The sequence below is a fragment of the Filicampus tigris genome, chromosome 12 (genome assembly GCF_054856515.1).
Source record: "Filicampus tigris isolate MCC_2025a chromosome 12, RoL_Ftig_1.0, whole genome shotgun sequence".
NCBI classification, from domain to species: domain Eukaryota; kingdom Metazoa; phylum Chordata; class Actinopteri; order Syngnathiformes; family Syngnathidae; genus Filicampus; species Filicampus tigris.
In genome coordinates, this window is record NC_141228.1 from 8,370,785 (window position 1) to 8,385,763 (window position 14,979).

The following is a 14,979-nucleotide window of genomic DNA, read 5'->3' on the forward strand; positions in this document are numbered from 1 at the left end:
TGATATCTTACAACACTACAATATTGATTCTAGAAGGAAATATTTCACATTCCTTCTGACAACTCTCAATCCATATATCAGCGTTCAGTCAGAAAGTGATTCCAAACAAGACATGAAGTGCCTACAAGCACGCTACTCTTTTTACATTCTCTGGATAGCAGCGTTTTCAGCTCCCATTTGCTCCTCCTAAAAAAGGCTATTTGATGTTAATTTCGTCATGCACAGTTTTCAGAAATAATATAGGTTTGGACACCCACTTTCACTTTTTAATGGACAGGCTTCTCTTTTACCCTCTAAGAGATTTGCACGTTCACCACAAGATCATCATCCAGTAATCCCACGCAAGGCCTGGCCTATCATTCTTTAACTCTGTCCTCTCTACACTTAAAGGAGTGATGTCACACTTGCTAAATAAACCCCATGCTCTGTAACCTAGTTCTGCTGTGTCTATGCCAGTTTACCTTCAGCACGTTATTTCCAATGTCTGTCGTTCAGATTTAAAAAGGCCTCCCGACGGAATCGCTAAAACTCTTGACTGATTCTCAGTGTCTTTTAATTAAAAAGTAGAATCGTTAACAGCTGCAGTGCGCAGAGATAGGTGTACATATGCTGCAGTATCAAGGGAAGCACATGGGAGTGAGCTAAACATGCAAGAAATGCCAACATCATCAGGGGAGACAAAATAAAAAGTTGTGCTTTCCTCCTTTCCTGCATGTTAAGTGCAACACAAAGCCAAGGGCATGACGGAGCTTGCGAAAACGGACACTTCTCTTATCGCTTTTAACATGCAATAAAAAAAAAAAAATATTGAAAGGGTTTTTGAAGTATTCTTTTTTTTCCTACTGATTCCAGCCTCAAGACAGATGCTTTGATATTGATCGTGTTGCTCTGCTCTGCAGTGTTTTTGCCTAATTAGCTGCTCAGCCCTGAGACACACAGCAATGGAGCAGCAGGCTCCTCAATACACATATTTAAATCTTAAAGTTTAGCTTCAACCCAAAGACGTCCGCAGGAAGCCCCTCTTTGCTTCAATGATAACCCGCCTTTGGAAAAATTGGCTGGCTTTGCTGTCAGATGGACTTTCTGAATGACCATCTCAACCTGTCAGCCTTTCCAGCTTGAGAAAACGACGTCTGGAAAAGAGCTGCTTGCGTAGAAATGCAAAGATTACTTAGGGGTGTAAAACCTTCCGTATATAAGGCAGGGATTCCTACCCACTGGGTCACAGGCTATACTACTGGACCATGAATAGGGCTGAGCTATGCTATTAAAATACATCACAGTGCAGTAATACAATACGTGCCTATTGCATTGTGTTGGGTAAAGTTTTTTTTTTTTTTTTTTTGTGACTAAAGTACTCAATTTTAATTTATTACATATGCAGTTAAGTCCAGCAGTGTTCGGACAGTGACAGTAATTAATTAAAATTAAAAAAAAACAATTGAAGTGTGCGCTTTCTGATTTAACTTTTTGAACGGCCTCGACAGTAATATATATGTATGTATACAATTTCTATCCGATTAATTGATGGAATAATCTATTCTAAAAAATATACAATAGTGACCGCCCTAGTGCCAACATTTAATGAGTTATTCCTTGACCTCTGACGAACATCTACTTTGTGGAAAAAGTTTTGAAAATGGTTAAGTAATCCTGCTCACTGACTGATAATGGATGGTCGTGTACTAGGATGCGTAAAGATATGACCTAGTGGCTACTATTAAGTAATACAGAACTGCCCTAACTCTTTTGAACATTCAGACTTTAAGATTCTAACGTGTTTTGCTTTGAATTCCAAATTACACATTTGTCGAACAATGATTAACTTCCAACCAACAGAATATCGAATTCGACGAGGGTGCCGGCGCCGTGCTCCGAATTCAACCTCTCCGTGCACCACGTGACGAGAACATCTATGAATGTGTGGCTGAGAACAGCGAGGGCGAGATCACCGTCAATGCCAAGCTGTCGATCATCCGAGGTGAGTCCTGCAGTATGAAGGAGTGTGCAGAGGACAAATTATATAATAAATCACTAAGTGGACATCATTGAGCTCTTGCGGTGTTTTTATGATGATATCCTACCTTACGGGTTTCTGTAGTGCATTTGTCACAGATGGAGGGAATCTTTTACTTGGCTGATCACATATTAAACAATATTCCAAATGTGACCAGATTTCATATAGTTGCACATGATTCCGGCTTCTCATTTGAGCGTTTTTACATCAGGTGGGAAGTAGAACTCACAATCCGATATTTTCACAACATTTTGCAACTTTTGTGTACTGTATTAATCAATTGTAAGATAATCAATAAACAGGAATGCACTATTTAGGTTAACGCAGGAATGCACTATTTAGGTTAACGTAAGGCTGGAAGTCTTTTGTTGATCAAAATGAAAATATTATACAGTCCCATGTAAAGCTGGCCATATCCAATTAAATTTTTCAGGAGCAACATTTTTTTCAGGGTTGTAGATATGCAAGTTTAATAATAAAAATAATCGTCATTCATTAAACTAGCCCATATAACACTTTTTTGTAAGTGTTAACAAAAGAATAGCAATATTCACTTCATTATTAAAGGTAAAGAATTGTATACATTATTTGGACATCAGTCAGCAATAATGTGGATAATGGAAGCTTCTGTATGAACTGTGAGGGGAAAAAAAACCCAATAATTGTATAGCCTAGGCCTTTAAGGCCTAATAACAAATGGATTGGTGTAGAGAAGGCTATTAATCATTTTTCCAGTTCTGCGGCTATAATCCGCTGGCCATTCATGGAAGACCTTCTGTTTAACTATAAATGCAAGTGTGAGCAGAAAGATGTTGATAGACACAAAGATGAGATTATCAGGTACCGGAAATCTCAGGTTTGCTTTTTCCTCCTATAGGTGTTAGTTTTCTTTTTACCTACTACCATATGTTCTGAGAGGAAGATAGAGCATGGTCACGCAGATTTGTCTTCTCACGTACACACACGCATACACACGCCACCACACACACACGCACACACACCCCACGTCCTATCTGTTCTCTCCCGCTGCCATCTGCCATGGACTGGATGAAGCGGAGCTATATTTGGCTGACAATGCACATGGTAGGCCCTGCTGGCTGTCAGAGGGATGAGGTGGGATGTGTGTGGGGAGGTTTAGGCCAGGCTTGCCCACCACACACAAAAGAAGAAAAAAAAGTATTTTATAAAATTGGATACTGTTCTCAGTAGCTAGAGTGGTGCAAATGCTTCAAGGATACTGTCTTTGAAAGGCCATGGATCTTGGACATTTTTGACAGTTTGTGTATTTTATGTCATATATCTTGATATAAAGTCATATAAAGGTCATACTCCCGGATAGGATTTTAAATTTCCCGGACAACCATTACAATATCTTGCTATAAATATACAGACTAAGTTCAGTAAAATACTGGATACAGGATGGGTTGATAACAAGAGAACTGGAAACCTAAACACAGGTATGTGTTTGTTTGTGTATGTACTGTATCTGTGGTAGTAAGCATGGGGAAAATGTTGGGCAATCCATAGGAGCATAAGAAACCTGTGGAGTGAATGAAATTATCTTGACAAAGTTTCCCCCAGATTGCAGAGGACAGCATTTTTCCTGCTCAGGCAAGAACACAGAAAGAAAGAAATGTGTTGAGGTCCCCGTTATTTTGCAACTGAAAAGGGATCTATTGTCCTTCTCAGTATGGTACGAGCAAATAGCCCAATTTACCGCCTGTAGTTTTAAGTTCACTTGTCTCAGCGGGTTCTTTCTACTTTTTATTTTGTTGTCTTAACATCCATCCATCCATTATCGATACCGCTTATCTTCACAAGGGTCGCGGGGCGTGCTGGAGCCTATCCCAGCTGTCTTCGGGCAGTAGGCGGGGGACACCCTGAATTGGTTGCCAGCCAAACGCAGGGCACACAGAGACAAACAACCGCACTCACAATCACACCTAGGGGCAATTTAGAGAGTCCAATCAACTTACCATGCATGCTATTGGAATGTGGGAGGAAACCGGAGTACCCGGAGAAAACCCACCCAGGCATGGGGAGAACATGCAAACTCCACACAAGGCGGCCGGGATCGAACCCACAACCTCTGAACTGTGAGACGGACGTGCTAACCAGTCGACCACCGTGCCGCCTTGTTGTCTTAACAACAAAAAAAAACAAAATCTGAATAAATATCCAAACTGCTGCTACTACTTTTGAGGGAAGATCAAATCACCAATATAAAACAAATATATATGTACTACTGTACAGGAAATTCCAAGGATTATGTTATGTTTTCTAAATTATTTTCAAATTGTATTGGCACAATGAAAATAAAGCACAGAAAACTGTCAGTTGTGAAAGATGGATAACATAAAGGAAAAACACATTATTAAGAAATCTGATGAAATGATGCATCTTAGGAAGCAATGGAGAAGATAAAGTTTTGCTGCAATGAGACAAAGGCTAAGGAGAGATGAAAGTGGAGGAAACCAGATGAGCAACAGACAGAACATTTAAATGAGGATTTGGATGGAGATGAAGGGGGACAAAGGGGGCAATGTGGAATAGGTGAGGTGGAAAAAAAACATTGGCTCTTGGAACAGGGGCATAGTGGATTATGGGACAAGCCGCATGGGCCACATCGACATTAAAGGCAGCGGTCGTGTTCTGGGATGTCAAGATGGCTGGCTTGGCTGGGTATTTGTTGGCAGATTTAGCCATAAAAAACAGTCTGTACATATATTGACTGCTTAATATTATTAAATTTAGCTGCTGGTCTACACATTATAACATGGGATATTTGCTAAGAAAGAGGTCACACAGATGGATTAAAAAAACAAAACAACAACTTTTAATTACTACTGGTAAATGTTTTTTTTTTCCAAACAACACCCAACATGGCTAGTTACACATGTAGTAGGCTCCAGAAAAGCCACTAATTGCTATCATTACCTTCCTCCTCCTGTGCACTAAACCCACTAAAGCCTTCTTCAACAGCCTCAAAACTCCTTTGTTCACACGTTCTCAGTCTCTCTTTCGTTGTGGCTGGTGTCTGTTGCATTACAAGGCAAATTTGCGGGTGAGCTTGAGCTGCCCTCTTTGACACGCAGAGGTGCAGCCTTTTGAAATCTGTTAATAATAGTGGCTTTCTTGACCCTGCTCTACGCTGTCAGGATCTACCAGCAAACATCAGCAATAGTTGCTCTTGTAAGCGTTACAGTACACTTTACACTTCATTCACTCATCGCATGCGGCCAATTTTGGTAAAAGATTACATCATGAAAGCCCCCCACTGAACTACGCAAATCACCTCTCTATGTGGGCGCACTCTGACAGTTTCATTGGTCCACTGTGGCGTGTTCGGTAATTTCATCGGTCAGATGTGACGAGACGATCGGTAAATCTATTGGCTGGGTTAAGGCTCATCAGTAAAAATTAATTAATAAATGATGTCACATTAAACGTCGCAAGGTGCGGGGGCGCTCGCAGAAAGTCGCAGGTGTTTCATCGTTTTATTGTAGTGTAACAATAATAATGTATATCATGATGCATCTGTTAGATTTTTCATGATTAGGCTTGTTAGCTTTATTAGTTTGTGGGTTTAGGTTTAGCTTTTTTCCATGTCTAGGCCCAACTTGCTTGGTGTGCTTTGCTTCCACATATGGATGATAAAAGCTCACACGCACATAGACAAAACAAGTTCAGAATGTTACAGCTGGTTTCGCTACCCTCTTCCTTAGAGCTGGGACACCTTTGTAATCAGGGACTCCTAAGAAAATAAAAAGGAGGAGGCGCAGGAGTGGGCAGCGGGTTTTAGGAACTGTAATCGTACACTTGCCTGCGCTCTCATATATATATATATATATATATATATATATATATATATATATATATATATATGTATATATATATATGCTCAGTGACAGTGTCTATGTGTGCCCTGCGACTGGCTGGCGACCAGTTCGGGGTGTAGTCTGCCTTCGCCCATTGACGGCTGGGATAGGCTCCAGCAACTCCCCGCGACCCTATATAGGATAAGCGGTTTGGAAGATGACATGACATATATATATATATGTATATATATATATATATATATATATATATATATATATATATATATACATATATATATATATATATATATATATATATATATATATATATATATATATATATATATATATATATATATATATATATATATATGGGCACCCATCTGTCATTGTCAGTACATCATGCTTTTTTAACCGTGCTTCAGCCAACGCTTCCGTCAGTAAATTTCGCCATTCCGCCAGTTCGTCTATCGTCACTCCGTCTGTCCGTCCCAAAAAACAAACAACCAAAAAAAGTCCAACAGATGAAAATCCAATTCAATCAAAATGGTTAATGGAGTGCACTATATCAGTGTATCTACATTATCATACGGCGGTGAGCTTGTCACACACATAAACTCACATACGTTCCACATACACTTATTTGCCAATCTATTGAACTGTTAAGTACAGTGGTAGCGCACTGGTGGGTTCCTGCCACTGTTTTAACTCCCGAAAAGTTTTAGTTTAATGTTTAAAATGGCTTATAAAGCAGTATTGTATTTTGTGGTATTATCTTGACCAGAATCCCACTCCCCATTGTGGCCGAAGGTAGAATCCAATTCAAGTCACAAAGCATTCTCATATATAGTCAATGGAAGCAACCTCGCTGTATTCAGCCCTGCAAATGTGTGTACTGTATTCCATATTGTAAATATGTGAATAAACACATGCGTGACAATTCAAAGTTATTAATTTTATTTTAATTTTTAATACTATGAAGAGACTGGTGACACTTTAGTTTCAGTGACCATTCTGTGTTTGTCTGTATGCGGCAAGGGCAAGTTTAATTATCTTTGACTGTGATGCTGTCTTGGCTATCCTAAAACCTTAGCCGAATAGCCAAGATCATCCATCCATCCATCTGGCTGCACATAGTCCTCTGGGAGTTATTGGAAGGAAGGCCGACAAGCGAACAAGGCGTACTCTTGAGAGCTGACTGAACATGCTGTTTGAGCTGTGTTTTTTTTTTTTCTCACTTATAGGAACATAATTATTTCTTTGTTATGGGATTTGTTGCCTTTTTTCCATGTAAGAGTATCAGGAGTATGGTAACTTTTCCACTTACCATACTGTCAGCTTCTGTTGTTTGAAGAAATGGGAGTTTTCTGGTTTGTATACTTCTTGGACTGTGCTGCAGCCTGTAGCCTCATGATTGCTATTGTATGAATGAATCTTGCCAAAACATCTTCTCAAGGAGCAAAAGCTGTGATTGATAGATGTTTTAATTGTATTATATTTTTCTATATTGCAAAAGTAGTGCAGAATAGCATGTGGGTGCTCAAGTGAAGCGTACTTTGGTTTACCACTCCCAACCAGGTGGAACCAATCAAACCCTCTCGGTCTCTCATCACAGTCTCTCTAAAGTCTTTCCAAAGCTGTTGCTCTCTGCATGCCAAGTTCCAAGCTTGTTTTTTATCCACCACACTGATTCCTTAAATATATTTTTAGCCTCCCTCCTCCTCCTGGATGGAGTAATTTCCCATTGGGTGGAGAATGGACAGGTAAATATATTTTTGTCAGCATACTATATATTCATGTTTTGTATTGTTAGGGTGTTTTTCAGTCCCCCAATTGGCAAGTGGATTTTGATAGTGCTGGTAAATAAATGTTTTGTTAAAACCATAAATCACCATCTAGAGGTGTTTATTTCACCATTGTTTGTGTGAGGTTGTGTTCATTATTTTTGTAATTAATTACGACACTACATTGATTTTGTATTTTTATATTTATTGTTTTACACCTGGTGGTACGATGGATGGTTTTCCATGTAAGAGTATCAGGAGACTGGTTAGCACGTCCACCTTACAGTACAGGGGTCCTACATAACAAAACATGCATGGTAGGTTAATTGAATGCTCTAAATTGTGCCTGGGTATGATTCTGAGTGTGAACAATTGTTTGTCTATGGGTGCCCTACAATTGGCTGGCAACCAGTTCAGGGTGTACCTACTGCCCGAAGACAGCTGGGATAGACTCTAGCATGTCCGCAACCCTCATGAGGATCAGCAGCTTGGATAATGGATGGGTGGAACTTTTACACCTTTATTAGTTTGTGTTCAGTAGTTACAGTTAAATAATTTGCACTCTTAAGTTGCAAAAATGCAGAAAAAGCGTAGTAAAACAGGGCCGGAAATCCAAAGGCAGTGTCAATAACAGTCGGGCACAGTACACTCAAACTTGTCGGACATGTTGCATGTCTTAGTCACTATGTTCTTGCCATTAGCTTGTAATGTACCAAACTATTCTCCAGCACTCTATTTTTCTTTAGGTGACCTTTTCTTTGTTTCGTTGTTGTTTTGATTTGCATTGCTTTTGTCTGTCTTACTTTTGCCCCTTTTTTTGTATTGCCAATAGTGTTAGGTTTTGGTGTTGACAGCTTGAATACCTTTTAAATATTTGTTTTAGAGAACAATGTGATTGCACGGTATTGTGCTGAATTGCAAAAAAATAAAATAATTAGGCACATCGTGAAAGGTTTTGGTGTGTGGGTGTGTGTGCACGTGTGTCCATGTTTGTATGCACGAGCGAGAGAAACCTGGTTTATTGTTTGTAGCGTGGGTGCAAATAAGCATGCCAACAGCCGGTCTGAATAGATGTTTACTTCTGTTTACCTGTTTGTGTTAAAAGAGACAGTGAAGAATAAGCTTGGCTATATCAGCAAGACATCTAAGACCTCCTGTCCTTCTACATACTGTAAAAATTAAAGAAAGAGCAGAGAAGAAGCTGATGACAATATTTAACAATTGATGGTGTACATACAGACTGAGTACAGTGTCAGTCTTCCTAGTGTCTATTATGTCACCATACCATGATCGAATTAAACTTCCAGCTAGGAATCTTTAGTGATGGCAGTGTGATAACTAGGCTCCTGACAGAACCAGAGTAAATAAAGAAATACTTATACAAACATAGAATACCATCCAGACTAAAGACAACAGGGGTGAGGGGTTAAGACACCAGTATACCAAATGGTCTATCACTTATTTAGGATGGAGATAAGGGGAAAGATGCGGCGCAGTAATGCTAAGAAATACCCACTATAGCTAACACTCAATGAGAGTGGAAAACTATGCAAACCACTGGTAAAGAAGCTGGCCTGAAGCTGATTTGGTGAAAGTTCAGAAGGTTTTGCAGATTAAATGAATAACGATTTCATGTGCTTAAAGAAGATATTTTTAAGGGAATGTCTGTTTGGATGAAGCCAAAGGTGAGTCAAAAAAAGCATAGGCCAGTGTCTAAAACACTGAAGAAATTATCATGGGGATGCAAATGCTACACGTGAGGTTAGAACAAAAGCTACAAGACGTATGATGCTCCAGACGCCAGAATGGATGATTAACAGGGGTACTGGTGGCCACAGAGAAGAAATCATCGACAATGGTCTCATTTGTGGAAAAGCTACTCCGGTTGGTCTCTGCATGGCGTAGAGTGATCCTCACTTATGGATCCTTAAAAAAAGTTGAGGTCACAGAGGTCTGTAAGGTTCTGAAAGAAGATCAGGAGATGCCATGGATATGGAAAACGTGTTGGACTAATAACTTTGAAGTTTCAGTAGCAGAATAGAATATGACAAGGGTAATGGAGTGGGTGGATTTAGCAAATCGATCCATGAGCTGACCAAAACCCAACGCTATGTGGGACCATGACTGGCTAGGCATGGGTAACGGGCAGAGGAATGCAGAGCTGGGCTTAGTGGATGTATTTTTTTTCAGCATATACTTTGCCAGTGGTGACGAAAGACAGAGTCTTTGTCTCCATGGTCAGCAACTAGAATCATTGACAAAGAATGGCTAGTGGATTATGAATCTAAGTCAAGCAGGAAGTGTCAGCCAACTCCAGTTAGTGAACAGACAGGTTTGCACGTCTACCTCAGAGCTATGCACCGCCACAATAAACTGACCAGAAGGCTCAGGATGAATGAGCACAGGAGCAGATGAAAATTGACTTGACGTTGCTGAAGGTGGCGTCAGCCTCCTCAGACCAGTGAAATGGAATTGTGGGGGAAGTTAGAGCAGTGAGTCGAGCTGCAACGTGGCTGTACGTCTTTACGAACCATCTGTAGAAGTGATCAAAAAAATATGAATGCCTTCCAGGTAGACAAAAACAAACTTCTTTAACACATTTCAGAGGACATCATTTACCAGGGCCCGGAATGGCAATGACACGTTGGTTAAACCACTAGGCTTTATATGGTATTTGTAATGACCCAATAGTATTGAAAGCTCATCTTTCTCCCTAATGCAGACAAGTTTGTAAATAAGTAAATAAAACGTACCAGCTCCATGTAGTGGGGTGAAGGTTCGCTCGAACAAAGGAAAGGGGGTATGTGTTCTTTATGTTGACGTTACTAAACCCCTTTTAGTCAATGTAGGGTCTTATTGTTTCATCCTTCTACCCAACAAAGAAAAATACTGTACCCACCGAGGCGGGCAAGGGTCAGATAATACCTGCTCCTAAAAGACTGACTTCTACATCTCTATAGCTTCTTGTTCGATTCGTGAGATGTTTTAAAGTCATTCACTTGGGAGGGTGGCTGCAGTCTAGAGCTCAATGGCACAATCATACGGGCAATGAGGAGGAAGGAACTTCCTTGCTGAAACTTGTCCAACATTTGCAAAGGAGTTGAGATTAGGCTCTTCTGGTTGAATGATAAGACTAGGTACTGGGGCGAATTTCAAATAGTTATGACCCCCAAAAAATACACGATGCAGTTAATCATCTTAGTCGCTTTGTCCGTCAATAGCTGGTTTGTGTATTTTAAGCCAGCAATCCATATTAGGGGAGTTTGAAGACAGTCAAAAATGTAATTTAAAAGAAAAACAAAACAAAAACATGATTACCGCTAGCTGACACTGGTTAGCAGAGGTTTGGAAAGAGACGGGCACCGTCTGCTGGTCTACGCGGGACAATAACTGTCCAGTAAGGGTGTATGGCTGATGTGGTAGTTAAGTTATCATCTGTGCCACAGTTGACCAGAGGGGACAAGGCTAGAGACTGGCATGTCCAAAAAAAGGGGAGTGGGGAGGTGAAAAGTAGACGGCATGAGTAGGAACTAGCCACGGCTCACCAATTCTATTGAGCCTGTCCTTTTACTGGCTGTATCAGGCGTTTGGCGCATGGGCATGACAACTTCAGAAATGGGAACGTCTTGAAATGATTGCTGTGACTGATGAGTGGGTCTATGGCTGGCCATTGATGAAAAATTATTAGGATTGGGTGCAGTTGTCGGCTGTCATTATGCTGTCCCTGATGGTCTCTGAGAAGTCAATACATTTTTATGGAAAGATTGACAAGTCTGAGTAAAATAGTTTATTTCGGGAAGCCAACTGAACCATGACATATTAATTGAGAGTGTGGAGCAGTACTACCTGGGAAGCTTCATAATTGAATTTACCCTTTATGGCAAGGGTTCTAAACTCAACTGGTAATTCCGCCAAACTTTGGGAAGCTTGACAAAGGGATGTAAAGCATTCAGCTGCATCTTTTCCATGTACAGCGTTGTCAAATATATTTTGCAGATCCTCTGTAAATCTGGAAGATGTGTCGGACACAGACAAATGCCTCTCCCACTCCGCCGTGGCCCAGGCAACTCCTCAAAGTCAACCAATGAAGGGTGGCAATCTTGGCTTGGGTCATTGTGTGTGTGGTTGCTGTTCGAAAAACCAGTCAGGCACAGTCCATTAAATAACTTGCTGTTTCAGTGCCTAAAGACCCTCCTCTAGTTGATATTAAATATGGCCCTTTAAATTGAAAGATAAACTCTGACTTTACAAAGATGGCCGATAGTTAGTTCATGTTTCAGCCCAAGCTTTAGGATATAGTCATTTAGGATAAATGTACTTCCACGAATGTTGTACCTTTTTCAATGTCTGCCAGTGTGTATACCACCTAAATAATATATTGAATGGACAGATTAGTACCAAGATATATATTACAAGGACAAAGGGTCGGAATTAAATAAAGGACTGCAATTAATAAAAGAAAAAGATGGGCTGGGACTTGCGCGTTTACAATGTTATTACATTGCAGCACAGCTGAGACCTTTATAGGTATATTCACCAACATGACATGCATTGTAGGATGGAAAGAAATAGAAAGCACAGGGGCAAAAGAACACTGATGGCGGCCCCTTTGACACGCTACAAACAAACAAACAAGATGGTTCGATTAATAACATTCTTTTGAAAGCCTGGTAGGAAATACAGTTGTTCAAATGTGTATAATGGAGAAGAGGCGGTGTGCCTATGACACAGACATTGCCTCAAATAAAAATGAAGCTATATTTCATATTATGGATCCCAAAATGTTCAACCACATACAGGTATCACACTTTGCACACAAGGGGACATCCCAGGGTTTTGAAACTCTATCGAAGAAGCACAGTTTAAAAGTAGCTGACTTTTATTGATGCTTAAGCAGACAAGGAGAAAAAATGTTCAAAATACGGGAAGTGTAATGGCTCTCAATAGGGCCAAACACACAGTAGGGTTTATGTTAGAAAACAGTGTTTTTTTTTGTTTTTTTTTAAAGCACCCATCCAGAAAAAAAACTAAAAGAAAGGCAACTGAGATATGTGTTGAAGACTTTGTAGGACTAATGGAGCCACCACTCACATTATTAGGCACTGTAGGACAGAGATTCACTCACATATAAATAACTTGTTTGGGATAAATATTCCTTTTAAATGTGAATGTATTTACTTGGCAGGAAAATAGGAAGGTAAATGACAAAATAAAAATAGTAATGTACTTTTGTCAGTAAGTATACTGTACCTGTTTAATCTAATTTCAACTGAATCTTCCTGCAATTGGTGTTCTCTTTTAATGTAGTAGGAATGACAAAGTTAGTATTCTAATTTTTTATTTTCCACAAGTCAAATCAATTTGAACAAGAGCAATGTGTAACAATGTATCCACAATAAGAACGGAAATGATTAGCTTTCCAATAAAAAGATAATTTAGAACACAAAGAACATTTGATTTCAATCCTGTTATCAGCAGTAATTTATTTCACTGTACCTAATATGATGTGGTTTGTAGTCACGAGTCTGTGGGAATAGTTCATCTGCAAAATATATTCTAACAAAATATCAATGCTGTCCATGTATTTGACTTCCTGACTCTTTATATGTGCTCTATGCAGTTTGATGCTGCTGTGGTCACAGGGATCAGCAGCTCAGTCAAAGCCCAGTGGGATCAAAATTCAACAATAGGGGTTTGAGCCAAGCAGAGTGTGGAGTGAAACCCAACAGAGGGTAGAAGAGTGGGACTATCTAGAAGCTCTTTTTCAAGATATCCCCTATGAGTCCCCAGAGGGGAAATACAAGTGTTCAAGCAGTTTAAAAAGGATTTAAAAAAAAAAAAAAAAAAAGAATATTTTCTGTAAAAACACAAAACAAGTTGGTGAAATTGAGACATTCCTGCAGTGCCCCCTCTGTGTCTTTAAAGCAAACAGTCACAGTCTTTGGGCCCTATTTTCATGCACAGCGCAAGTGTACCACAAAATGCAGTCTAACTTCTTTCTTTTGGTATTTTCGTAGACAGGTTCAGTTAAAAATGGCCGTTTGTGCTGTTGTGGGAGTGAACACAGCCAATTTGATTACTGGCCAATCGAAGCGACTCCCCTCAGTTCCTTTAAATTCAACGTAGGAAAGGCGGTGTACACGGTGGAAGCATAACGGACTCGCAGGAGTCCATGCAGGAGAACAGCGTGTGCAAAGTACGTTTATAAGGAACTGCTAGAAGATCTCCACTTGAGATGATACAGAGTTGACTAGGCTGATGTCATATTTATGAAAGAAATAAGATATGAGATCCACTGCATGTATCAGCGGACCACAGAATCAGCCTGCGCCTATATCAAATCCATCAAAATCATGTTATACCACCTGCACCACAACTTAGACCGCGTTTCACCTTGACTAAAGTCTAGTCTACTTTCTGCCAACAAAGTGTCAGGTGCGCTGGCAGCGTGAAATAGAAAACGCCCTTAGGCCGCAGGAATGGCCAACGAGGCGCAGCGTGGTCTGCATAAACTAGACTTGCCCTGATACGAAAATGAAGGTCATCACTTGAATTCAATTTTTACGCCGACCACATGTGCGCCTGTCTACGAAATTATGTTGGCCGCCTGCTTTTCCATCAGTGACATGTTGGTGGTCACAAGGTGTATGAAGTTGTGATACAACAAAAGAGCGTAAGATGAGTCGCATGCTTGCTTTTCATTGACATACAGGAGGTGCAGAGTTTTCTTCCCTTTCACTGCAAGGTCCACTTGTTGTGTGAAATTGTTCGTTAATGAGAGACAGGAGTATTATTGAAGTGTCCACTGACCAGTATGAGGGTGCCAAGGATCCTGAAAATGCAATCTCGTGATTACAACGCCCATGATGTCACTCATGTTGGAAGTAGCAGCTGATGTTTGAAAATAAACAAGCAATTGCAATTTTATTATAACTGTTTTTTTTTTGGTTCGTTTTGTTAGGGACTAACCTCACATTCGCCATAATGATGAATAGAAGGAATTTCCTGACCCTGTCAGCCCTTCTATCACTTTACTTCACTTTAGTGTTGGCCTTTGTCACTTTCTATATTTCCTCCGGGATGCATCCCACAGAGGAGCACCAATTTTATACCCAGCTCTCTGTAGTTATTTTCTTCACTCAACCTGCGTGTGGTTATTAGCGCCGATGTTAGTGACTTAGACATTGTTTAGCAATGAGGCTCATTTGCTTAGAGGTGGGCAATTTCTCTGCCAAATATATGCATATTACCTCATTCAAATACGAGCAAATACCACTGCCTCACCGAGACACATTCTGGGTAGCAGCGCAGTTAGTGAAGCATTTTGTCATCTGCGCATGCTTTGTGAATTAGACGCTGT

At 40.1% G+C, this 14,979-nt stretch overlaps 1 protein-coding gene across 1 annotated transcript in view; it reads left to right on the forward strand.

Moving 5' to 3' along the window:
• Nucleotides 1-14,979, forward strand: part of ptprsa (protein tyrosine phosphatase receptor type Sa) — a 174,802-nt gene that overhangs the window by 56,422 nt on the left and 103,401 nt on the right. Inside the window, exon 4 of the mRNA XM_086048481.1 lies at nt 1,840-1,981. Within this exon, the coding sequence (XP_085904607.1) occupies nt 1,840-1,981 (142 nt within the window). The remainder of the gene's footprint in view (nt 1-1,839; nt 1,982-14,979) is intronic.